This window comes from Vicia villosa, linkage group LG7, assembly GCF_029867415.1.
Source record: "Vicia villosa cultivar HV-30 ecotype Madison, WI linkage group LG7, Vvil1.0, whole genome shotgun sequence".
Taxonomy (NCBI): Eukaryota; Viridiplantae; Streptophyta; class Magnoliopsida; order Fabales; family Fabaceae; genus Vicia; species Vicia villosa.
The window spans coordinates 101885627-101911783 of record NC_081186.1 but is presented as its reverse complement, the minus strand read 5'-3'; the positions used below and the strand labels follow the sequence as shown (position 1 = coordinate 101911783).

The 26157-nt window shown below is 36.0% G+C and overlaps 1 protein-coding gene and 1 pseudogene across 1 annotated transcript; both read left to right on the top strand.

Annotated features, from left to right (window-relative positions):
• Nucleotides 1-1894: 1894 nt before the first annotated feature.
• LOC131618076 (uncharacterized) lies at nt 1895-3845 on the top strand. The gene has a single exon (XM_058889345.1). It carries the CDS (start codon nt 2036-2038, stop codon nt 3146-3148), a length of 1113 nt encoding a protein of 370 aa, XP_058745328.1. The 5' UTR covers nt 1895-2035; the 3' UTR covers nt 3149-3845.
• Nucleotides 3846-7435: 3590 nt separating this feature from the next.
• On the top strand, nt 7436-25866 carry LOC131619866 (uncharacterized; annotated as a pseudogene).
• Nucleotides 25867-26157: the final 291 nt, after the last annotated feature.

The following is a 26157-nucleotide window of genomic DNA, read 5'->3' as shown; positions in this document are numbered from 1 at the left end:
CTCATGCTTGTCAAATCTGTCATCCAAAGCATGGTGGTTCATTGTATCTCTGTATACAATTGGCCTGGAACTCTCACTAAGCAAATCATGACATGGATGAGGAATTTCATTTGGAGTGGGAATATAGAGCAGAAAAAGATTGTAACTGTGGCTTGGAAACACTGCTGTAAAAGTTTAACAAATGGGGGGCTTGGCATAAGATCTCTCAAGGATTTCAACTCTGCAACTAATCTGCATCTCTGCTGGCAGCTTGTTAAAGGGAAATCTTGCTGGTCGAATCTTCTGGCTGCTAGGGTGTTAAGGAACAAAAGAGCAATTTCTTACCATCTAAGCTCTTCTATTTGGACAAGCATTAAAGAAAGTTATCAAGTGGTGATGGATAATTCTAAGTGGATCATAGGTGATGGAAAGAATATTAATTTTTGGCTTGACAATTGGTTAGATGAGCCTTTGGTGACGAAGTATAAAATTCCTCAGATTTTTCATAAGAAGATTGTTGTGTTGGTTAAAGATTGGATTGAAGATAATAGATGGAAAATCCCCTCTAATGTGTTAGCAGCTTATCCTGGTCTTAGAGATTTAGTGGAGAAGGTGGAAATCCCAAATTTTGACATCGAGGATCAATTAATATGGAGGAATTCTGGCACTGGGGAGCTCACTGTTAAATTGGCCTTCAAGTTTCTTCAGAATCAGGGCCTTGCTAATACTCTGCCTTTCTATCCCTGGGCCAAATGCGTGCCTCCCTCACACTCAATGCTTATATGGAGAATTGCTCATGATAGAATGCCCACGGATGAGCATTTGAAAGTCAGAAGTTTCCAATTCCCGTCTATGTGTGTTCTTTGTAGAAATAGTTCTGAAAATACTGCTCACATCTTTTTCCATTGCTCCTTTGTTCAAAATATTTGGAACTGGCTCCTTCCTAGGTTGCAGTATGCTGGCAATCTTTTCTGTTTGCAGGACTGTTCTAACCTTGTGAATGCCTCGTGGTCTAGGCAAACAAAAGAGGTAGCTCTTTCTTGCATTAGCAGTGTTTTCTTCACTGTCTGGCGAGCCAGAAACTTGAGGATATTTGAAGATAAGGGGATGCATTGGAAAGTCTGCATTAGCAACATAATCTCAAGAGCTAGACTGGTGGGGAATAACACTTCTAGTACCTCTAATAACTGTATTGACAGTTTCACCATCCTTAAAAATTTTGATGTGACTATCTTGCCTAGTAAGCCTTTGAGTCTCTTGGAGGTTGTGTGGTCTCCTCCTCCAATTGATTGGATAAAGATTAATGTGGATGGTCTCGCTCGTGGCTCTCCTTCGTTGAGTGCGCGTGGAGGTATTTTCCGTAATAGCCAAGCTTTGCATTTGGGAAGCTTTTGCAAATTCTTGGGTGAAGGGGATGCTGTTCAGGCTGAGTTATGGGCTGTTATTATTGCCATTGAAAAGGCCAAAGAGATTGGCTACAAGAATGTTTGGATGGAGACCGATTGCAAGCTGGTTGTCTCTGCTTTTTCTGATCCTAGTCGTGTTCCTTGGAAGATTAGATCTCGTTGGCTCCACTGTATTGATTACACTCGTAAGATCGAGTTTATGATTTCTCATGCTTTCCGTGAAGGCAATTTTTGTGCTGATCTTCTAGCGAATTTAGGATTATCTTTCGGTAAATTTTTTTGGTTTAATCATGTTCATTCTAGTTTAGTTAAAGATTACCTCTTAGACAAGGTAGGCACTCCTAGAATTAGATTGTGTTCTTAAAGGGGTTTTGGCTTCATCCCCCCTTTTGTGTTGTTTGTTCTCTTTTTTGTTTTATTATATATCTCAGTTTAAAAAAAAAATTGTCATCTTATCTTATGGTGTCAAAATATTTTTGTAATTAAATATTAAACAAAAGTCTCTTGTATCTCGGAATAACGACTAGTGAAAGTGAGAATATCCTTTTCCTTCATTAGCTTGTTTATTCCAACTTCGAAGAGATTTTAACTCTTTTGATGCAATTACTGAACTCCGTTCCAATTTTTTTACTTCATTTCAACACTCACTCATGCTTCGGTTTCTCTCCAATGGCTCAAATCTTTTTCAGCATTTTACATTCATCCCTGTTATCATAAAATCTTTGTCAGTTTTGACGCCTGCCACCTATTCGACAAATGTCCCAGCCGAAAATGAGGTTAAATTACAAAAAACTAGAGATAAATGGAAGGATGCCACTGAAGTTTTAACTAAATGGGGTTGTGGTGGAGACGATATGAAGAGAATATTTACCCGTTGCCCCGCATTGCGCTATGCCGATCCTTCTCAGATTCAATCAAAACTCTGCTTGCTTAGTGACTTGGGTTTAGGGTCATCTGAGCTAGTGAAGATTATCAATTGCAGGCCTCGGTTTTTCAGGACGCGGATTAACCATAAGTTCGGAGAGAGGCTTGACTCTCTTATGTCATTATTTGAGTCAAAGGAAATGCTTCACAAGGCCATTGTAAGAAACCCTTCATTGTTATGTGAAAATAGCTATGATATCGAAGGTATTGTTGCACAATATGAAAAGTTAGGTGTGCCGAAAAGGGACTTTGTGAAAATGCTGATTTTGCGGCCGACAATCATTTCAAGGACTTCCTTTGACGATGAGAAACTCGAGTATATAAGTAGGTCTAGGGTTTCGAAGGATGCTAAATTGTACAAGTATGTGGTGACACTAATAGGGATTTCTCGTGTGGACACGATTCGTGAAAAGGTCTTGAATCTAGCAAAGTTTGGTTTTTCGGATGATGAGATACTTGCTCTTTTTGGGAGGTCTCCTAATATTTTGACATTGTCGACCGATAAGGTTCAGAGGAACATGACTTTCATTTTAGGTACAATGAAGCTTGAAGCTAAGACGATCTTAAAGTACCCGAATCTCTTGTTTGCAAATATGGAGACTGTTTTGAAGCCAAGAGGGCTTCTAGCAATGAAGATACAAGATATGGATTCCAAGTTGAAAATACCCTCAATACATAAGGCATTGAGGATGTCAGAGGAGAGGTTTTTAAAATTGTTTGTTGAATGTCATGACAAGGAAATAGCTGACGAATTAATGGAGTTTTATAAAAGGACAAAAGAGGTTAAAAGATTAGCAGCTTCATCAAAGACTTGTACTTCTAGAGGTTTCCCTTTTTGAACTACATTTCTATGCTTTGAGATAAGTTTAGAGCTGAAGTAGATTTCTGTTTTGTGGTTATTATTTTTCTGATGCTTCGTATTAGCTTCTCTGTCTGTCTAAATCTTAATGGAGATTTTTCCTGTCAGTTTTTGTAACAGCCTGACAGGTGAGCGGCTAAGTTTTGAAGTGAGGAAATAATTTATATTCATATTGATGTAAAATAAATGCTGAATATTCTTACAAATGACAATGCACTAATCCTTATTTATGCTTATATTATACTCCTATTGATCTATGTCATTGAGATTTGACAAAGTTTTACGTTGACAGTCGATTGTCTTACACAACCCTCTCCTTTTATTCCGGCTATACATAACAATGCTAACATAGACAAGATTCCAACGAGGTTGGCCTAGATGAAGCATGTGACGCACCCAAAGTCTTTAGTGAGAGGTTCTTGGTTTGATATTATGTGAAAAATAAATCTCTCTCAGAGAAGTCATACTCTTGTTGCTCTGTCTGTCTTGAACATGTGAATTTCATCAAGAAAAGAGAGAACGGTGAAATGCTAACACAATATATAGTAGAATATGATGAGTTGATATATTTTAGACATTGTAACATTCATAAACAACTTAAATGTCTATATATGGAAGCAAAAATGGTTTACACATTATGATCAAACTTAAAGAGCTCTTTCATAAAGGATTGTGTTAGATTTAGACATTATTGAATACTAGGGATTGGGAATCAACACATGTAAAATCCATTCACTGGCCATGTGTTTTGGCCAAAAAACTTGTTTGTGATTATTCTACACTAGTTTTTGCACTAATATATTCTATTTCTTTGCCTTCATACTAAGACTCTCAACTTAAAGGTGAAAAATTGTTTCCTCTTAACAAATTAGTTTTTTTTTATAGAGTGGTCTCCACCTCAAGGGGCTTCGAACTCAGGACCTCAAAGGGAGCAAACCCTTGAGACCCAACACCCTCCCACTAGGCCAAACTTTTAACATTTAAATGTTTAAGTTGTTTTAAGCACATTCACTTTATTGTTATTGTTTTTTGATAAAGTAGTTTAATGTCTAAAATTTTATATTTTAAATGTGAATGAATAAGTGAAATATTGTAGATTTGAACTTATATCCCTATATCTAATGTCATTGCACAACTACCAATCAACTAAGTCGATTTAATGGGATGCATTCATATTTATTCTACATGACATGAATGTGGTATTTAATTTATCCTTCATCTACAAATATAAAACTCTATATTGATGTATATGTCATGTATAAAACTCTCTCTACATTTATCAAGACACATAACTTCATTTTTTTTTAGAAGTTTGATAGTAAATTAAGGTATCTCTACACTTTGTTATTTTTCTTTTAATTTTTTTTTTCATTTAGACTAATTTTAAGGATTTAAGATGTGCATGTAAGATGAATTAAACATATCGTTCTAAGCACATGGTATAAATAATATATACATCAATTTTTTTTATAAAGTTTGTTTAAAAAGTTAGTGAAATAGATTTTGAGACTAAAGTAATAACCGGTTACAAATAAACTTTTAAAGGAAATCAAATAATGTATTCTTGTGAAGGTCTTAGCTAATAGACTAAAACAAGTTATTAGAGGGGTCATTCATTTCTAATAATCAATAGACTTTTGTAACTTGATTGCTAATGAAATGGTAGATGAGAAAAAAAGAAAAAAAAAAGAAATAACTGATTTTAATTAAAGTTGATTTCGAAAAAAACTTTTAAAGTTATTGATTAATATTTTTTTGAAAGAGTTTATGACTCTTAGTCTTATGAATTTTTCAAAAAAATAAAATAAATAAAAAATAGAGAAGGTGGATCATGAAATGTATGCACTATCCATCAACTTAAATTCTTGTTAACGAGAATGCTATAAGTGAATTTGGAGAGAAACTTAATATAAAGAGGTCTTTTATCACCATTTTTATTATTCTTATTAGTTGAGGAAGGTCACAAGCAGCATATGACGATGAAACTTTAATCTTGAGTGAAAAAAGTTGGGCTAATATTAAAGGTGACAAATGGGCATGCAAGTACCATTTAGGTCTGTCCTGCAAAAGCGTTCAAGAAAATGTGGCAGAGTGGGACAAACATTGTTGGGTGTGGATGTAAAACATTGACGTGTCCTATAACAAAATGAAGGCGGGATAGAGCAGACTTGTGAACATGCACTTTTATAGTTTAAAAATTACAAAAATTTATGTTAATGTTTGTGTCCGTAAAAAATTGGGCGGGAGGGATGAACACATTAGAGGATGCAGGCCTAAACCCTTGATCCGCCTCGCAAAAAAAACAATTTTGTCACCCCTAACTAATATTAGCGCAATTAAATCAATTTTACTTCTTTAAACTTATACCTAATTTGAAGGTGAATTTCTATAAAAGTTTATTTGCAGGTGTCAATGTATTACACTCTTTATTAACTGAGTTGGGTAATATTCTTCATTGTAGAGTTATTAAATGAGGTGGGTAATATTCTTCATTATAGAGTTGCTCATGTTCTTTTCAAATATCTTAGCCTCCGTATCACACTCTTTATGGGGTGGGTAATATTCTTTATTGTAGAGTTGCTCATGTTCTTTTCAAATATCTTAGCCTCCGTATCAGTGGAAATTCAATGATTTTTCTTTTGGACCTATTGATTGAGAATTTGAGTAAGGATTATCTCGTTTGAAATGCTATAACCTGCCTTTTAAGGCTTTCTTATTTTTCTCAAGTCAGTATTATCGTCCATGCCAGTGTACTTTCTTTCTCTAAGATCCCTACAAGTATCATTTCTTTAATCAAATGTCTTTTTTATATTTGTTTATCGGGAATAAATGAGCATGGTAAGATTCATTGGATGCATTAAGATAAGTTTGCTTAGATCGTTATCAAGGATGATTAGGGGCATATAATTATGGATTCTAATTTTGTTTTATTGAGGAAATGAAGTTGGAGATTGAAAACAGATCAAGATAGCTTATGGTTTGAAGGTTTTATCTTGCAAATATAGTATTGATGAGGTGTGATTAAGAATAAAAATACGTCTTTGAAATAGTGGAAAGTCGTGCATAGTATTTTTTTCTTAGATGAAAGGTGAGGTGGGAAAATAGTTTTCAAATCCCTTGGTTAGAGTGGTAATGAGAAATATACTTATTTTTGGCGTACCTCTTAGATTGGTGGGAGTTGTCTCAACGATTGTTATTCTAGACTTTCTAGTTTAGATTGGTGGGAGTTGTCTCAACGATTGTTATTCTAGACTTTTTAGTTTGTATCATGTAAAAGATGTTTCAATAGTTCTTATACTCAAAGAGAGGTGAAAGTTTTATGGGAAAGGATGAAGGTGCAAACCTATGCTTTTTAGTTAGGAAGAAGATTTACATAAGGTTGTTGTATCGAATTAGATAACTTTTAGATGTTAAGATCAACTCAAAGTGAAGGACACTCTATTAAAGATACTTACCGCATTCTCACTCAAGTGAACAAAAGGATCCAATAATAATTTAACTATTTAGTCTAAAATAAAATGGTGTTGTTGAAGATTCTTTGTTTGCTCAGAGATTATTGAATAATTGTCTTGCTACTTTGATTAGTATTAGTGAGACGTTAAATATCCAATCATAATGATTATCGTTAGTTTGATGTTATTTTAAAAAATCTTAATCGTCTTTTTTTTTTAATTGCACATTTTTGAATAATAGATGGAGTTTAAACTTAAATTTATTCGGTGTATCTTGTGCTTTTCTTAATAATGTATTTAGTCATGTCAATCAATTTTATAATTTATAAATTTGTCACATGTATCCGAGAAGAAGAATCTACCGGACCCCTCTACAAGTGGAGTAATATGACCAAAATACTTCTTTAATAAAAAAGTTAAAATTTTGCAATTTTTTGTTACTTTTTTTTAATTGTTTAATTTTTATTACTTGCGAAATTTGCTATTGTCCCAAAACTTCTGCGGAAAATACAATACCTACAAAATTTTCAATAGATTTAAAAATAAATGCATTTTATAAAAAAAAAATGAATGAAATATTTTTAATATTATTAAAATATATGGGATGCCAAATAGTACAAGTAGGGGATGCCAAATACAAGTAGGAGATGTGTCAAAAAAAAAAAAATACAAGTAGGAGATGCCAAGTAGATTCTTCATCCTAGAACGTTTTCAGACTTATGTTTAAATTTAGTCTATATAAACCGCGCGCATAACATAACAAGTTGACCATTTCTCAGAAGGAAATCAACCTTATCTCTAATTTTGGCCATATTATATAAGTTTGGTAGTTAAATGGGTGTAGATTTAAATGAGTGTTTACTTAACATGACTGTTGTTTACTTTGACCCCAAAAAAAGAGTGTTTCTTCATGTAACTTTCTAAATGTAGGTGAGATAATAAAAAGTTATGGAGATATTTGATTAGTATTACGCGTGAACTAGTTCACACACCCACCACATATAGAAACCAAAAGCGTTCTCTGTATCACTCTTCAGGTAAACGTTGACTTCATTCAATTCAAATCCAAAAATCAATGTATTCATCTTCCTCCTCCTCCTCAAATCCTCGATGGATTCACGACGTCTTCATCAATTTCAGAGGCGAAGACACTCGCAAAACCTTCGTCTCTCATCTCTACGCCGTCCTCTCAAACGCCGGGATCAACACTTTTCTCGACAACGAGAAGCTAGAAAAAGGAGAGGACATTAGAAATGAACTAGTTCAATCGATTGGAGTGTCGCGTATAGCGATTGTCGTTTTCTCGAAAAACTACGCGGAATCTAGTTGGTGTTTGAATGAATTGGATAAAATTATGGAGTGTCGTAGAACTCTAGGTCAGGTGGTGTTGCCTGTGTTTTATGATGTTGAGCCTTCTGTTGTTCGGCATCAGAAGGGGGAGTTTGGGAAAGCGTTGGAAGTTAGTGCTAAGAGTAGATATATCATTGAGGAAGTGATGCAGAAAGTTTTGATTAGATGGAAAAAGGTGTTGACTGACGCATCCTTTTTATCTGGTTGGGAAGGAAGCGCTTTCAGGTATAGCTTAATTATTAAGTCATTTTTAGTATAGTTTTTAGTGATGTTTTAGTGCTTTTTGGCGTGTGTTTGGTTATGCGGTGAAAAAGTTTGATTCTGAGTGATTTTATTATGGAAATTGATTCTGGCTAAAAGTGATTCATGTTTAGATAAATTAATGAAAAAGAAAAAGTGAGTTGAACAATAAATGTAAATGTGTGTTTGGATTGACCGTGGATATAATTGATTTTGATAGAGTTGAGTTTGACATAATTGATTTTAACATGATTGAGTTTAGCAGAAATGATTTATGTTTGAATACATTTATGTAAAAGTGAGTTGAACAACAAATTTCAATAGAAATTATAAATTCTAGTTTCAAGTATAAATTCTAGTTTCAATAGAAATTATAAATTCTGGAGGCATAATCTATTCTACTTTAAAAGAACCAAACACCTCAAAATCACCTTAGAATCAATTTTATACCTCTAAATTTGCTTTTGGCTCATCTAAAAGGCAAACCAAACATGCTACAAGTGTAAAAATTATGTTTAGACTCAAAAGCTATGATCCCAACATCAAATAAAATCAATTCTATAAAGTAGAATCAATTCTTATCGAGTGCAACCAAATATGTTAATATCAATTCTACACTTCTGGAATCAATTCTAAATGTTTAAACGGTGAAACTAAACATACACTAGGTACTGTTTTGACCAGCATTTGAAACTTGTATGTGCCTTTTACTATATAGTCTTTTGATGTTTATGCTCGTTATGTCTGATTCATAATTAATATATTGAAGGAGTGACCGTGAATTAGTGAAGAAAATTGTTGAGGTCATTTTGCCAAAACTAGACAACACATCCTTGCCGATTACTGACTTTCCGGTTGGATTAGAGTTCCATGTGAAACAAGTGGTTCAGTTGATTAAGAAACAACCGAGTGATGTTTGTATGGTAGGGATTTGGGGCATGGGAGGATCGGGTAAAACAACTGTAGCCAAAGCCATCTACAATCAAATTCATCGTAGATTTGAGTGTATAAGTTTCATTGAAAATATTAGAGAAGTTTGTGAACAGGATAGTAGAGGGCACATTCATTTACAACAACAACTTCTTTCGGATATCCTTAAAGCAAAGGAGAAGATACATAGTATTGCATTGGGGACAACTAGGATCCAGAAAGTGCTTTCTGGAAAAAAAGCACTTGTTGTACTTGATGATGTGACGGATTTTCAGCAAATAAAAGCCCTGTGTGGAAATCATAAAAGTTTTGGTTCTGGAAGTGTATTAATTGTTACAACCAGGGATGTCCGCATACTTAAGTTACTTGAAGTTGTTTCTGTCTATGAAATGAAGGAAATGCTCAAAAATGAGTCCCTTGAGCTTTTCTGTTGGCATGCTTTTAGACAAGCAAGTCCGAGAGGAGGCTATAGTGAGCTCGCAAGAAATGTGGTTGCTTATTGTAGAGGGTTACCACTGGCTCTTGAAGTCCTTGGATCCTACTTATTTGAAAGGTCAAAACAAGAATGGACAAGTGTACTATCAAAGTTAGAGAAAATTCCCAATGATGAAGTGCAAGAGAAACTGAGAATAAGCTATGATGGTTTGAAGGATGACATGGAAAAGGATATATTTCTCGACATATGTTGTTTCTTTATTGGTAAGGACAGAGCCTATGTTACAGAGATACTAAATGGCTGTGGACTTTATGCTGATATTGGAATAGCTGTCCTCATTGATCGGAGCCTCCTAAAAGTTGAGAAGAATAACAAGCTTGGAATGCATGATTTAATAAGAGACATGGGAAGAGAAATTGTTCGCAAAAGTTCAGCAAGAGAGCCTGGGAAGCGTAGTCGGTTGTGGTTTCACGAAGATGTACATGATGTTTTGGAAAAAAATGCTGTAAGAACTTTCTCTATATACAATTTCAAACTTTTGAGTATCCTCCATAATCTTATCAAGATCGTGAAATTCTGTTTGTTTTTGTTTTTGTTCTTCATAACTATTGGCTACGAATTGTGGGATTAATAATCCTAGTATGTTTTCCTACTCACATTCATTCCAAGTGTTCTTGGTTCTGCCATTTTATGCATAACTTTCTAGCAAGAAAATAAAAAGCATTTCCCGTTACTTTTCTCAGGTTTCTTACTTCACATGCAGGGAACAGAAACTGTTGAGGCATTGATTTTGAACTTGCAAAGAACAGGAAGAGTTAGCTATAGTACCAATGCTTTTCAAGACATGCAGAAACTGAGACTTTTACAACTTGATCGTGTTGACCTCACTGGAGATTTTGGTAATTTTTCCAAACAACTGAGATGGGTCAACTGGCAAAGACCTGCCTTCAACTCTGTACCCAACGATTTTGATCAGGGAAATCTCGTTGTTTTTGAATTAAAACATAGCAATGTTAACCAAGTTTGGAAGGAAGCCAAGGTATAATTACATCTTCTTCAAAAATGTAGGAGTTGAAGACTCTAGTATCTGCTTCCATCTTTTCATTCCCCATTTTCCTCTCTAATTTTCCTTTTAAACAATTATTTTCTTGCAGTTGTTGCTGAAGCTAAAAATTCTCAATCTCAGTCATTCTAGGAACTTGAAAAGCACCCCTGACTTTTCAAAATTACCAAATCTAGAAAAGCTCATTATGAAAGATTGTCAAAGTTTATCCAACGTACACCAGTCCATTGGAGATCTCAAGAATCTCCTTCTCATAAATTTGAAGGACTGTACAAGTCTTGGCTATCTTCCAAAAGAGATCTATCAATTGAGATCAGTGATAACTCTCATCTTTTCTGGTTGCTCAAAGATTGACAAATTGGAAGAAGATATAGGGCAAATGGAATCCTTGACAACTCTAATTGCAGCAAATACTGGTGTCAAGCAAGTTCCCCATTCAATAGTAAGATCAAAAAGCATTGGATATATATCCCTATGTGGATATGAAGGATTATCGCGTGACATTTTTCCTGCTATCATTTGGTCTTTGACGTCACCAACTATGAATTCCTTAGCACATATTCCCCCTTTTGGTGGCATGTCAATGTCTCTTGTTTCCTTGGATATAGATGGTAAAAATGTTGGTTTGGTCAATCAATCAGCAATTCTTAGCAGCAGCTCAAAACTTAGAAGAATTTGTGTACAATGTCACTCAGAGATTCAATTGAGAGAAGAGTTAAGAAGATTTCTGTATGATCTTAATGAGTTGGAAACATCACATGCTTCACAAACCTCGGATCTTTCCTTTAAATCTATTTTGTTTGGAATGGGAAGTTGCCAAATAATGAATGAGACTCTTCACAAGAGCTTATCGCAGGTTTTTTATCCTTCCACCTTTACTGATATTTTGATTTTTAATAAAGAGAAGCTAGAATGATATCCCCTTGCATTTGTTTTCCTAAAAGGAATTTTTTCATAAAGATACAAATTATTCAAGTATCTATCAGATAAACTAGTATAAATGATAGGGTCAGACATGTAGCATAGAAGCGATTATTTTTTTTAGATGACTATATCCTTTTTTCTTCTGTAGATTCTATAGTTTTCTTTAACTCTATATCCATTACTTTTTTTATTTTTTAACGTCTATATTTATTCCATTTGTTTTGTCTTCAATCTTTTTACTTATACATATACATGTTTAACTTGAAAACAAGAATTGAATAATTTCTGAAGTCACACAAGAACTTTAGATATATAAGGAAAAAAAGGAACATAAAAAAATTATATTTGGTTTTATATGAATGATATATTAGATTTTCTTATTACAGAATACCAAGCTCTAATTCAACAGTTGTAGTTTCAAATATTTTTATCATGTAACTACAACCTAACAAGAACTAGCGGTAACTTGATATTTTTTTACAACTACTGAATTCTAAAGTCTTGATATATATTATTTCTTTCCTCTATATAAGCAGGAATCGAGAACGGTAACCTGGTTGGTACAACATTACACTTTATTAGAAAATAAAGCTTTGAGATGCATATAGTCTGCTCATAGCCCTTTTATTTTCATGAAGAAGTGATTTACTTGCTAGAATCGTCTCTTTAATAAGGAAACAAACTGTTCTACATAACTGATAACAGTATCTTTCCTAATGTTTGAAAAGAAAGTATCTGACAGGCAGAAAATGATGGGATTTTCTAACATGTCAATATTAGGCCTTATGTATACAGGGAATACTTGTTGCAGTGTTGCAGTAATAGAGCTAGTTAGACACCGTAAGCCGTGTATCTCAGAATAAATTCCAAAATTTGTCTCAAGGACAACAGCTAGATAAAATAAGTACAGTGCTTTACTGCTTTTAGATATAATCTTGAACTAGAATAAAATAAAAATTGGAAGATTGCTTGCAGTTGTGACTTTGCGACTCAAAGTAGCTCGAGGATATAATAGATGATTGACGAGTGAATTGGAGTGAACCAATGCAAACAGCCCAAATATCTAGAGATGCAAATGAAACAAGCTAAGAAAATGATAGAACCCGTAGGAAAGAAAAGCATTATATATCATATGGAAAGTGAATAAGTGTGTAATAATAAGTTGACAAAATGACCATTGGCATATTGCAAGTAAAAAATGTGTTTAGCATATCCATATTACAAATAGTTTTGCAGCTATTGCTTGTTTTCTTTCAGTCAGTATCCTTGTAAGTTGTATGTATTTTTGTGTGTAGTGTACTATTCTGACAATGTCCATTTGAATGCATAATTACATAAATAATTAAGCATTTGTTCATGAAACAGGGATTGCAAACCAAATATACAAGTGAAGGACCTTCAGTATGTTTTCAAGTGCCTGAGGATAGTGATTGTGGAATGAAGGGAATAACTTTATGCATTGTTTATTCATCAACACTTGAAAATATGTCACATGAATGTCTCACTAGTGTTTTGATCATTAATTACACAAAATTCACTATTCAGATATACAAGAGAGACACAATAATGTCCTTTAATGATGAAGATTGGAAGGGTGTAGTATCAAATTTAGGAGTTGGTGAAGATGTAGAGATTTATGTAGCTTTTGGGCATGGATTGACAGTTAAGGAGACTACTGTCTGTCTAATATATGGTGAGTCAACTATAATGGAAATTGAGCCATCAATTACTGTGGAAGTTGAGCCAATACCTGAAGTGGAGGTGCAACCATCACCTGATGTGAAAACAGAGCCATTACCTGGGGTGGAAGCACAACGATCGCCTGGTGTGAAAATGGAGTCACCACTTACTGTCAAGAATGAGCCATTACCGAAGCCAAACGAAAAAATCTTTATAAGACTTGCAAAGAGAGTGGGCGGATGTTTATGTTTGAACCATAATTGAGATCTCAACAATTTTCATCGGGAACGCCTTTATCCTTGTTAGAATGAATCACATGCTTTTTATAATTAGTCACATGTAAAATTTGCGGCATTTGTTGCTAATGGGATTGGAATTAACAATCACATTAACTTGTATTTATTGTAAAAACATTATAAATACAGCTTTGTGTAGTCTCATTTGACACACAGAATTCAAATTCAATAATCCTAATATGGGGGTTTCCTTTTATGTGTTTGGCAATAGTTTTCTTGGAGGGAAGACAGAACAATTCTTATGTTTTATCTACATAGACGAGATCTTTATGGTGTTGTTTGTTTCAATTAACGTGTTTCTGAAAACTGGTAAGAGTTTCATTTCCCATTATTGCGGACCTCATTATTTCTTTACTAGACAAGGCTTGATGCTATAAAACTGTTACGACAATATTTGGTTGAATACATGTATTCTAACTTTGAGCGCTAGCTTGGAGTAGCTCCTTTATTTGTATAGGTTAATATTCAAGTGAAAAGGGCAAATGAGGCATTGGTAAGTAAATTCCTTCATTTGTGAATTATAATTTACTATCTTGTTAGAACCAATAATGGAGAAGGTAGTTGGATTTTACAAGCTTACTGAAGTTATATCTGTGTGAAATATAGGAAAACTGAGGAGTTTTTACATGTAATCAGTAATGTATGCACACATATGGTTATAGTTCCACCTAAGTTTTAACAAAATGATAATATATAGTGATGCACATCAATTTTTATATTTCTTACTACAGCACTTTCATCCTTTTACTCCAGATCACTGTTTTGAGTTTCTGGGATACAGGTCAACGGATTCCAGCCTTGATGACTTCAGGTGTTTTGTGAAAGAGATGCTAGAGCATCTTTGGAGTCAAGAAGAAGCTCAAAATAGAGGACACCAAGAACCATGGCTTGTCCATTGGAACTACACATTGGTAAATATGAAAAGGCAAAAACATTTATCTACATATTAAGAACCACAACTGGGTGGAACTTGTTGCACAGTGGTTTGTGATACTAGCAATACGGTACTGAAATATAACCTCATTTCTTTCCATCTTAAAGCCAACTAGGAACCTTAGCTATATAGAGACCTTTTTTTGCCACCTCCACATGTACTTCATATGGCTAAAAAAACCACATTTATTTTGCCCTCCAAATGTTTAAATCTGGACAAAAATTATGTTTTTTTCCCGTCCGGGATGTGGTCTTTCAGAAATCATTGGGGTTGGGTATAGAAGTAGCTCTCATATAAATAAGCTCAAGAGAAGTAGCCCATGAGTAGCAGTGAGGTGATTAAAAGATTATGGGACTTCTCTCAAAAAATGCATTAAATCTATATTTTTTTCTCAGGGGAGAAGACCGAAGAACAAGAGGATTCCATCAAATCAACAAGCAAGGACAGGACACTCCTTGTGGTAGACAAGTTTTATCTTTTTGCTTATAAAAAAAACAAGTTTTATCTTTTCTGTTAAATTCTGTAATTAGGTGATTACGATTGTGAAGTATGATCCTGGCTTCTCTTATTTTTCATTGCTGAAGTTACACAAATATTTAATAACTAATTCTCATTTATCCCAATACTAATTAAATAAGTAACCATCATGATATAAGCAAAAATGGAAACTAATACTAAGATAACTTAGAATACTATACTTTATTATGAAACAAATTAGAAAAAGTCTTCTACTTATATGGAAAAAAAATTTGTAAGAAACCCACTAGTGTATTTTAAAACACCACTAGTGTATTTCTAAATAATATAAGTGATGATTAAAGAAAGATAGATGAGTTGTATTTTATCTTATCCCATTATTATAACTCTTTGTTCTGCATTTGTGACTTTGTATAATCATTGATTTGATTTATCAGTCAAAATAATGTCTTTCTCCTCTGATCATCCTTGGATCTATGACGTGTTCATAAGTTCTAGAGGGGGTGATACTCGTGATGCCTTAGTTTCTCATCTCTATGCTGCACTTGCAAACGCGGGAATCAACACTTTTCTTGATAACAAGAATCTTAGAAAGGGAGAGGAGCTGGGGTCAGCATTAAAGAGAGAAATAGAAGGGTCTCAAATATCTATTGTTGTTATCTCACTGAACTATACAAAATCTAACTGGTGTCTTAACGAACTGGTACATATCATGGAGTGCCGCAAAACTTATGGCCAGTTTGTTATACCGGTATTTTACCGTGTTGGCCCATCGGTTGTTCGTAACCAGATGGGTGAGTTTGGAAAATCCTTGAGAGTCACAGCAAGAAAAAAAGAACATCTCTTTTACCAGTGGATAGGTGCACTCACTGAAGTTGCAAATCTAGCCGGCTGGGATTCCCACCGTTTCAGGTAAAACTTATTTGAGAATAAAGCCAATATTTTTTAGATTATAATGTGAATTTCAAAATTTTTGATCATTCATTATCTTCATAATTTTTATTATTTATTATTATGGAAACAGTGAAGGTGACCTAGTGAAGCAAATTGTTGAGGACATTTTGACAAAAATAGATGTATCATTATTGTCTATTACAGAATTTCCGATTGGATTAGAATCCCATGTGCAAAAAGTGACCAAGTTTATTGATGATCAATCAAGGAAAGCCTGTATGATAGGGATATGGGGAATGGGTGGATCCGGCAAAACAACTACGGCCAAGGCTGTCTACAACCGAATCCATCGTAAATTTGAGGGTAGAACAAGTTTCATTGAAAGTATACGAGAGAGTTGTGAAAATGATACTAGAGGAATTAATCATTTACAACAGCAGCTTCTTTCAGATCTTTTAAAAAAAAAGCAGGAGATTCATAGCACTGCATTCGGGATGACTAAGATCGAGACAAGACTTCGGGGGCAAAAGTGTTACAGATAAGATAGGGCCCAACAAAACAAACAAAGAAAATAGCAACAGCAGCTCCACTATTGTGCCAAGGGAAAGGCCCAAGAGATCAGCCCAATTGCCCATTAGGTTTAGAAACTGAAATAAAATATCTTGTATTGTGATAAGACTATGAGCTGTCATAGTACTATCTCCAGCTTTCTTTTATTCTTTTATTTACCGTTAGTACCTGCAAGCATTTAGGATAAGAATGAATGAGTTTTTATCAATTGTAGTGGATCATGACAAGTGTCTCTAGATCCTATAATTAAGGCACAATTTGTACTCCTTGCAGTCTATTTAAAGATGCAGAAAATCAATGAAAAAGCAGAAAATATTATTCCCAAAATACTCTCTCTTTCTCTCAGACTTTCCCTGACACAAAAGGGAATTTAATTTCTGCATTTATTTCCTATCATTTGGTGCTCTCATTACTTGATATCATGCCTCCCCGCGTACAGCCACCTGAACCACCCTCCCTCCTCCAACTACAAGAATCCATTAACAACCTCACTGCAGCTTTTTCCGCTTTCAAAACCACTCAAGACCAACGCCATGATGGCTATTTAGTCTCCATGGAATCTTTACAATCCCAAATCCTCACCCAAGACCAGAATTCTCCTAGCCGTATCACCCAAAACACAGATTCCACGATGAAACCACCCAAGTTACGCCTCTTACCTTTTGACGGCACAAACCCCCTCGACTGGGTTTTCCAAGCAAACCAGTTTTTCGCTCACTACTCCATTCCACATCACCAACGACTCGCTCACGTTGCCGGTTACATGACTGGTGACGCCCTTGGTTGGTACCAATGGATGTTCAACAATCACCTCCTTTCCACATGGGAGGCCTTCACAAGAGCTCTAGAGGTTCGTTTCGGTCCCTCTGCATACGACAATCATCAACAAGCTCTTTTCAAACTCAAACAAACATCATCAGTTGCTGACTATCAACGGGATTTCGAACGACTTTGCAATAGGGTAACGGGTCTCTCACCTTTAGCTATCACTGACTGTTTTGTCTCCGGTTTAAAATTCCACATTCAAAATGAACTTGCTGTCCACCAACCGACATCTATTTCCCAGGCCATAGGCCTTGCCAAACTCATCGAATCCAAAACTTCTGCCACACGTCCTTTCCAAGCTACTACATCTAAATATTCCAACCCAAAACCCCCTCTTTTACCCACACCCCAACAGCAATTACCATTACGCAACACTCTCCCTCAAACCCCTTTCCCTATCAAACGGTTAACCCCAACAGAAATGCAACAAAGACGCACACAGGGGTTGTGTTTTAACTGCGATGAGAGGTTTCAACCTGGACACCGCTGCAAAACCAAACAATTTTTGTTACTCATGGATCCAGATGACTCAACACTGACAGATATTAATCTATGTGCTGTCATGACACAAACAGAACCCATCCCATTAATAGAACCCCAAACAGACCCTACTATCACTACACAAACCTCACAGATTTCCCTTATAGACCAAAATGACACTGAACCAACACTATTCCAGTTATCCCTACAAGCTGCCACCGGCCACCATTCCCCACGCACATTACGCTTCACTGCAACCATTCATGGTCACAAAATTACGGTTTTGGTCGATTCTGGCAGTTCTCATAATATCATTCAGCCTCGCATAGCCACCTTCTTACACCTCCCTATCCAACCCTTGTCCTCATTTTCTGTAATGGTGGGTAACGGTGATCACTTACAGTGCACAGGTCTGTGCAAAGATACTCCTTTAATGGTCGATCAACATCTCTTCACGGTTTCACTTTATGTTCTTCCTATCCAAGGGGCCGATGTGGTCCTTGGGGTCCAATGGTTGCAAACCTTAGGACCATTTGTCTCTGATTTTAGTGTCCCTTCTATGCAGTTCTATCACCAAGATACACTCCTCACCATCACTGGTTCTAAACCTAACACCTTAACCCAAGCTTCTGCCCATCAACTTCACCGCATGCTACACACTAATGCCATAGCAACTTTCCACTCTATTTCCATGGTCCCTACCAATCACCCTCATACCTCACCACCACATGGCACCAGCCCTTTAACAGACGCAACTATCATTCAAACTTTTCACCCTGACATACAACCTATCCTTCTTACTTACCTTCACATTTTCTCAAAACCACAAGGTTTGCCACCTCCAAGATATCATGATCACCACATTCACCTCCAACCCAATGCTAATCCTATTAACATCAAACCATACCGATACCCACACTATCAAAAGGAAACAATGACAAACCTCATTAAAGAAATGTTGCAAGATGGGATAATACAACCTAGCACTAGCCCATATTCCTCACCCGTTTTACTAGTAAAAAAAAAAGATGGATCCTGGCGTTTTTGCGTGGATTATAGGGCCCTTAACAACATTACCATAAAGGACCGTTTTCCCATCCCGACCATTGATGAGCTCTTAGATGAGTTACATGGAGCAACCTATTTCTCCAAAATCGATTTAAGGTCGGGTTACCACCAAATTCGCCTAGTGCCGGAGGATTTTCACAAAACAGGTTTTCGCACGTTTGACGGCCACTATGAATTCTTAGTGATGCCGTTCGGCTTATCCAATGCGCCCTCAACCTTCCAAGCTGCCATGAATGACCTCCTTAGACCCTACCTCCGCAAATTCACCCTCGTCTTCTTCGACGACATCTTAATCTACAGCCCAACATGGGAATTACATCTCACTCACATCACCCAAATCCTAGCTTTACTAGATAACAACCAGTTCTATGCTAAACTGTCCAAATGCCAATTCGGGGTCCTTTCTATTGATTATTTAGGACATCTTATTTCAGCTGAGGGTGTGCAAGCTGATCCCTCAAAAATTCAGGCCATGATCTCTTGGCCTCCTCCCAAAAATATTACTGCACTTCGAGCTTTCTTGGGACTAACAGGTTTCTACCGTCGTTTTGTGTTGCATTATGCATCTATTGCTAGCCCTCTCACCGACTTACTCAAAGCTAATTCATTCAAATGGACACCCGAAACAGCATTAGCTTTTGACAAACTCAAAGAAGCAATGATAAAACTACCTACACTTACTTTACCTGATTTTTCCAAACCCTTCGAAGTCACGACTGATGCGTCCACCACAGCAATTGGAGCTGTCCTGTCCCAAAACTCCCGACCCATCGCTTTTTTCAGCAAAAAACTGAACACCCGCATGTCAGCCTCATCCACATATGTGCGCGAGTTATATGGCCTTACGGAAGCTATAAAAAAATGGAGACAATATTTGTTAGGATCCACTTTTAAGATCTTCACAGATCATAAAAGTTTGAAATGTCTCATGACACAGACAATCCAAACCCCAGAGCAACAAAAGTGGTTAACTAAACTTGTGGGTTATAATTATGAAATTCATTACAAACCTAGAAAAGACAATGTTGTCGCGGACGCATTATCTCGAGTAACTGAGCCACCAATTGAGGAAATCTGTGCATCTATTAGTTCCCTTTCTTCTCCTTTAATTTCTACATTGCAGTCCTTTTTCTCTACTAACCCTGCAGGTCAGAATCTAATCAGGAAAGCACAAGAGGACAACAAAATGCAGCAACATTTTTCACACAAATCAGACTTACTCTACTTCAAAGATCGACTGTTTATTCCAGAAGAAACAGGGCTTCGATTGGAAATTCTACAAGAACTCCATGCTTCACCTGTAGGCGGACACTCCGGAATCCAAGCTACATTGGCACGTGTATCAGCATCATTCTATTGGCCGAGTATGCATAAAGATGTCAAACAATTTGTCACTCGCTGCACCGTTTGCCAACACAACAAATACAACACTCATGCTCCTTACGGTTTACTCCAACCATTACCCTTACCTCAACAAGTTTGGGATGACATTTCCATGGATTTCATCACCAACCTTCCCCAATCGAACCACAAAACCACCATCTGGGTCATTGTCGATCGCCTCACCAAATTCGCCCATTTTATTTCACTTCCTGCAAGTTTTACTGCTGCCTCCCTAGCCCCGATTTTCATCGCTGAGATTTACAAACTTCATGGGGCTCCCAAAACAATTGTTAGCGACAGAGATCGTATATTTGTCAGTCAGTTTTGGCGCTCCTTGTTTAAACACCTGGGAACCACACTTGCTTTCAGTAGCTCTTATCACCCTCAAACAGACGGGCAGACTGAAGTTTTAAATCGTTGTTTGGAAACATACCTACGGTGTTTCGTGAGCGACGAGCCACACCTTTGGGGACGCTTCCTCTCACTTGCGGAATTTTGGTATAACACAGCTTATCATTCTGCGATAGGTATGACCCCCTTCGAAGCCCTCTATGGACGCAAGCCACCCACCTTGGTTCCTTACACTACCGGGAAATCCAAAATAAACAATCTGGATGAGTTACTTCACAACAAAGCCCGCATCCTTCGTCTGCTCAAAGAAAATCTCACCAAGGCCAGAAATCGTATGGTCCAACAAGTAAACCTCCATCGCAAAGACAAACAGTTTGAAGTTGATCAATGGGTTTTTCTGAAATTGCAACCATATCGACAAAGTTCAGTCCATCACCGAATCTCACAGAAGCTAGCAAAACGATACTACGGCCCTTTTCGCATCTGCAAACGCATCGGTCCAGTGGCTTATGAGCTTGAACTTCCCGCATCTTCCCGTATCCACCCTGTTTTCCATGTTTCTCTCCTCAAGCTTTGTCACGGCCAACCTTCCACTCAGGTCGTTCCCCTTCCCGATCCAGAAGCTTTTCCACCTCTGGAACTGACCCCAATTGCTGTGTTAGCTCATAAACCTTTGCATGGTGAAATCAAAGAAGTACTGATTCAATGGGAAGGAATACCAATCTCTGAAGCTACTTGGGAACAGAAGACAACTACAATGGGAAGGAATACCCTCACTTTAATCTTGAGGACAAGATTTGTCTCAATGGGTACGGTAATGTTACAGATAAGATAGGGCCCAACAAAACAAACAAAGAAAATAGCAACAGCAGCTCCACTATTGTGCCAAGGGAAAGGCCCAAGAGATCAGCCCAATTGCCCATTAGGTTTAGAAACTGAAATAAAATATCTTGTATTGTGATAAGACTATGAGCTGTCATAGTACTATCTCCAGCTTTCTTTTATTCTTTTATTTACCGTTAGTACCTGCAAGCATTTAGGATAAGAATGAATGAGTTTTTATCAATTGTAGTGGATCATGACAAGTGTCTCTAGATCCTATAATTAAGGCACAATTTGTACTCCTTGCAGTCTATTTAAAGATGCAGAAAATCAATGAAAAAGCAGAAAATATTATTCCCAAAATACTCTCTCTTTCTCTCAGACTTTCCCTGACACAAAAGGGAATTTAATTTCTGCATTTATTTCCTATCAAAAAGGCTTTCGTCGTACTCGATGATGTTACCAAGTCCGAGCAATTAAAAGCCCTCTGTGGAAATCGTATGTTGTTTGGTTCGGGAAGTGTATTGATTATTACAACTAGAGATGTACACCTTCTCAAATCACTCAAGGTGGACCATGTCTTCACAATGACGGAAATGGACAACAACCAGTCACTTGAGCTTTTCAGTTTGCATGCTTTTCGGCAACAAAGTCCTACAGAAGATTTTAGTGAACTCTCTGGAAATGTAGTTGCTTATTGTGGAGGATTGCCACTGGCCCTTGAAGTCCTTGGATCTTACTTATCTGGGAGGACGCCGAAAGAATGGAGAAGTGCACTAGAAAAATTAGAGAAAATTCCTAACAATCAAGTGCTACGGAAATTGAGAATCAGCTACGATGGCTTAGAAGATAATGAAGAAAAGGATATATTTCTTGACATATGTTGTTTCTTCATTGGAAAGAACAGAGCTGATGTTACAGAGATACTTAATGGATGTGGATTTCATGCTGATATTGGAATAACTATCCTCATAGAGCGCAGCCTCGTAAAAGTTGAAAAGAATAACAAGCTTCAAATGCATGATTTGCTAAGAGACATGGGAAGAGCTATTGTTGGCGAATGTTCAGCAAAAGATCCTGCTAAGCATAGTCGATTATGGTTTCGTGAGCATGTGTTGGATATTTTGTCAAATAATATTGTAAGAACTCTTGAGCATCCTCTTTAATCTTATCAAGATCATAAGACTTTTTTTTTTTTTTGTTTCTAGACTAGTTTTGTGTACTACAAATGTTTGCTGAAATTATTTGAATGCATGATTTGCACTCTCGTGTTGGCTTTTAGCGACAAAGCACTAACACAAACACAATATTTTACACTTACACGGTCGACAATGAAAATAAATTGAGAAAAAGAAATAATTGAATATAATCACATGTATCGGTATTGTCTGACGCTGATACAAAACACAATCTCGATATGAAGTGTTTTTGCTACCTAGCTTTCTAGCAAGCAAGCAAGACATGATAATAATTTTCTTTAGTTTTCTCAGCTTTTTTACTTCTCATGCAGGGAACAGAATCTGTTGAGGGATTGATTTTGAAGTTGCATAGAACAGGCCGAATTCGCTTCAGTACTAATGCTTTTAAGGAGATGAAAAAATTAAGGCTTTTAAAACTTGATGGTGCTAACCTCAAAGGAGATTATGGATTAATTTCCAAACAATTGAGATGGGTTGATTGGCAACGACCTACCTTCAAATTTATACCCAATGAATTTGATCAGGGAAATCTAGTTGTTTTTGAATTAAAACACAATAGTATTAAACAAGTGTGGCAGGAGACCAAGGTATAGTAATATTTTCTTATAAAATTCAAAGGTTGATGACCATAAGATTTTTTGCCTCCTTTTCATTTCCCATTTTCTTCTCTTTTTTTCTTTCTTTTAAACAAATATTTTCTTGTAGTTGTTGGAGAAGTTAAAAATTCTCAATCTCAGTCATTCCAAGTACTTGAAAAGAACCCCTGACTTTTCAAAATTACCGAATTTAGAAAAGCTCATTATGAAGGATTGTCAAAGTTTGTCCGAGGTACACCAGTCCATTGGAGATCTTAAGAAGATTCTTTTCATAAATTTGAAGAATTGTACTAGTCTCGTCAATCTCCCAAGAGAGATCTATCAATTGGTAACAGTGAAAACTCTCATTCTTTCTGGTTGTTCCAAGATTGACAAACTGAAAGAAGATATAGAGCAAATGGAGTCCTTGACGACTCTAATTGCAGCAAATACTGGTGTTAAACAAGTCCCTTTTTCAATTGTTAGAATAAAAAGCTTTGGATATATATCTTTATGTGGATATGAAGGATTATCACGTGATATTTTTCCGTCTCTCATTTTGTCTTGGATTTCACCAACCAGAAATCCCATGCCCCGTGTTTCTCCTTTTGGAGGCAATTCATTGTTTCATGTTTCGTTGGATGTAGAGAGTAATATGAACTATCATTCACCAATGCTTACCATCCTCTCAAAACTTAGATGTGTTTGGGTTCAATGCCACTCGGAAATTCAACTAACTCAAGAATTAAAGAAGTTTGTCGATGATCTATATGATGTGAATTTTACTGAGTTGGAAACAACATCACGGGGATCAGACACCTCAAATTATTCCTTGAGATCGCTTGTGATTGGAATGGGAAGTTCCGAAATAATCATGGATACTCTTGGGAAGAGCTTATCAGAGGTCCGTACTCTATCGTTTCACCTTTACCAATATTTGTTATTAATTAAGAGAACATGAAATGATTTTCCTTATTTCTCTAAATGGTAGTTTAAAAGTTTCTGAATGTGACAAAAAGTTGATACAATTTATATCTGTTTATTTGTCTAATGTCATATTTGACACATAAAAAGCGTTTAACTTATATCTGTTAAGATTGTTACTGTGAAAGCTGCGTTGTTGGAAAACGGAAAGGAACTATATTGCATGCTTTCATTTGGTATAACTAAGCATATGTTCATGACACAGGAATTCACAGCCAGTTCTATTGATTCTTTTCTTCTGGGCGACAATTATCCTTCTTGGTTAGCCTATACATGTGAAGGATCTTCCGTAATTTTCCAAGTGCCTGAGGATAATGATTGCTGCATAAAGGGAATAACTTTATGCGTTCTTTATTCATCAACACCTGAAACCACGATAACAGAATGTCTCACTAATATCTTAATCATTAATTACACAAAATTCACTCTTCAGGTTTACAAGTCAGACACAATAATGTCCTTTAATGATGAAGATTGGCAAGGCGTGGTATCAAATTTAGGAGTTGGTGACAATGTAGAGATTTTTGTAGCTATCAGGCATGGATTGATTGTTAAGGAGACGAGTGTCTATCTAATATATGATTGAAATGATATGGAAGTCGAGCCATCATTTATTGCAGAAGTTGAGCCATTACATGAAGTGTAAGGGCAGCCATCACCTAATGTGAAAATGGAGCATCGCTTATTTTAAAGAATGAGCCATTATCGAAGACAAATAGAAAGCTCTTTTCAAGACTTGCAAAGAGAGTGAAAGAACGTTTATGCTTGACCCAGAATAGAATAGATAACTCGATTAATGAAGTTCAGAACATTCTGTTAAGAGTGTTGTTGAAAATATATAAGGATTTTTATATTTATATATATCTAATCATTCAATTTACTAGTTCACAAACACTCCTCACTTTTATTTATTACCATAATAACATGACACCATAATACAAAACTCAGCACAGAAATAAAATATATCTATCCTCGACACAACACTCACACAACAAACAACATAATTTTAGATATATATCAGTAACACACAAACTAATCATGACTACAATTTCTTTAATCATGGAAGAGGACCACTTTCAGGTGTAGGAGCATCGCTGCTATAAGGTGCGATATTTGTGTTATCGTTAAGTGGACAAAACCTATGATACAAAGGCCAAAGGTAAGGAGTAGCCATGCACATGTTATACAAAGTCGAACAATCTATACAATGCCAAGGCTTTTGAGATTTGTAAATACCATCATCTTTATTCGGTTGAGTATATATTTCTTCTGACTCAGCATTGTAACCATCTAGAAATATCGGCACAACAAGGAGAACTAGGACAAGTGAAACAACAATGGTTTTTCCCATAGAAAAGTGATATTGAGTTGCATGGAATGAAATTGGCTTCAAACCACGGCAATTTATACCGCTACAGCTACTTAATTAAACAATTAAAGAAATAAATAGTATTAATTAAGGTAATTTATGATGGTGACTTGAGCCATTAATTATGCTCTTGTCATCCCTTCTAATATGGACAAAGGATGCATGCCCCAATACACTAACCTTTCAATGTTTTTCATATGAGAGTGATATGACAGTGTAATTGAGAAGGACGGGTATAATTGACACGGACGGGGAACTAGTATCGAGAACCTGTGTAACATGCAAATAGAAATTTGTCAAAAAAAGTTTATGTTAGCTATACCATTTATAATTTTCACTTTCAGCTATCGACCAACAATGACGTTTCACTGTAAATTATAGTATCATATTAGACATACATCTATATCATTTGTTAACAACTTAACCTCATATGATTCATAATTTGTTACAAGTAGATTGTTGTGGCAATCATCTATCTAACATTCATATGCTGCAATATATTAGAGAGATTGAGAGATCAAGAGATAGTGTGAAACCATAGTGTTGAAAGGTTTGGGATTTCTGTAATTGTGGCTAAGAATGGTATTGCAAAGTGCCAAAAACTTCAAGGCGCAGACTTAATCATGTAGTGTTGCTTATCATAATTTGTTTTGTGCTACTCTTTCCTATAAAATATGTTGTTAGGCG

Bases quoted from the DNA above. Each gene is read 5' to 3' on its own strand.
- LOC131618076 (XM_058889345.1), top strand. From the start codon at position 2,036: ATGCTTCGGTTTCTCTCCAATGGCTCAAATCTTTTTCAGCATTTTACA.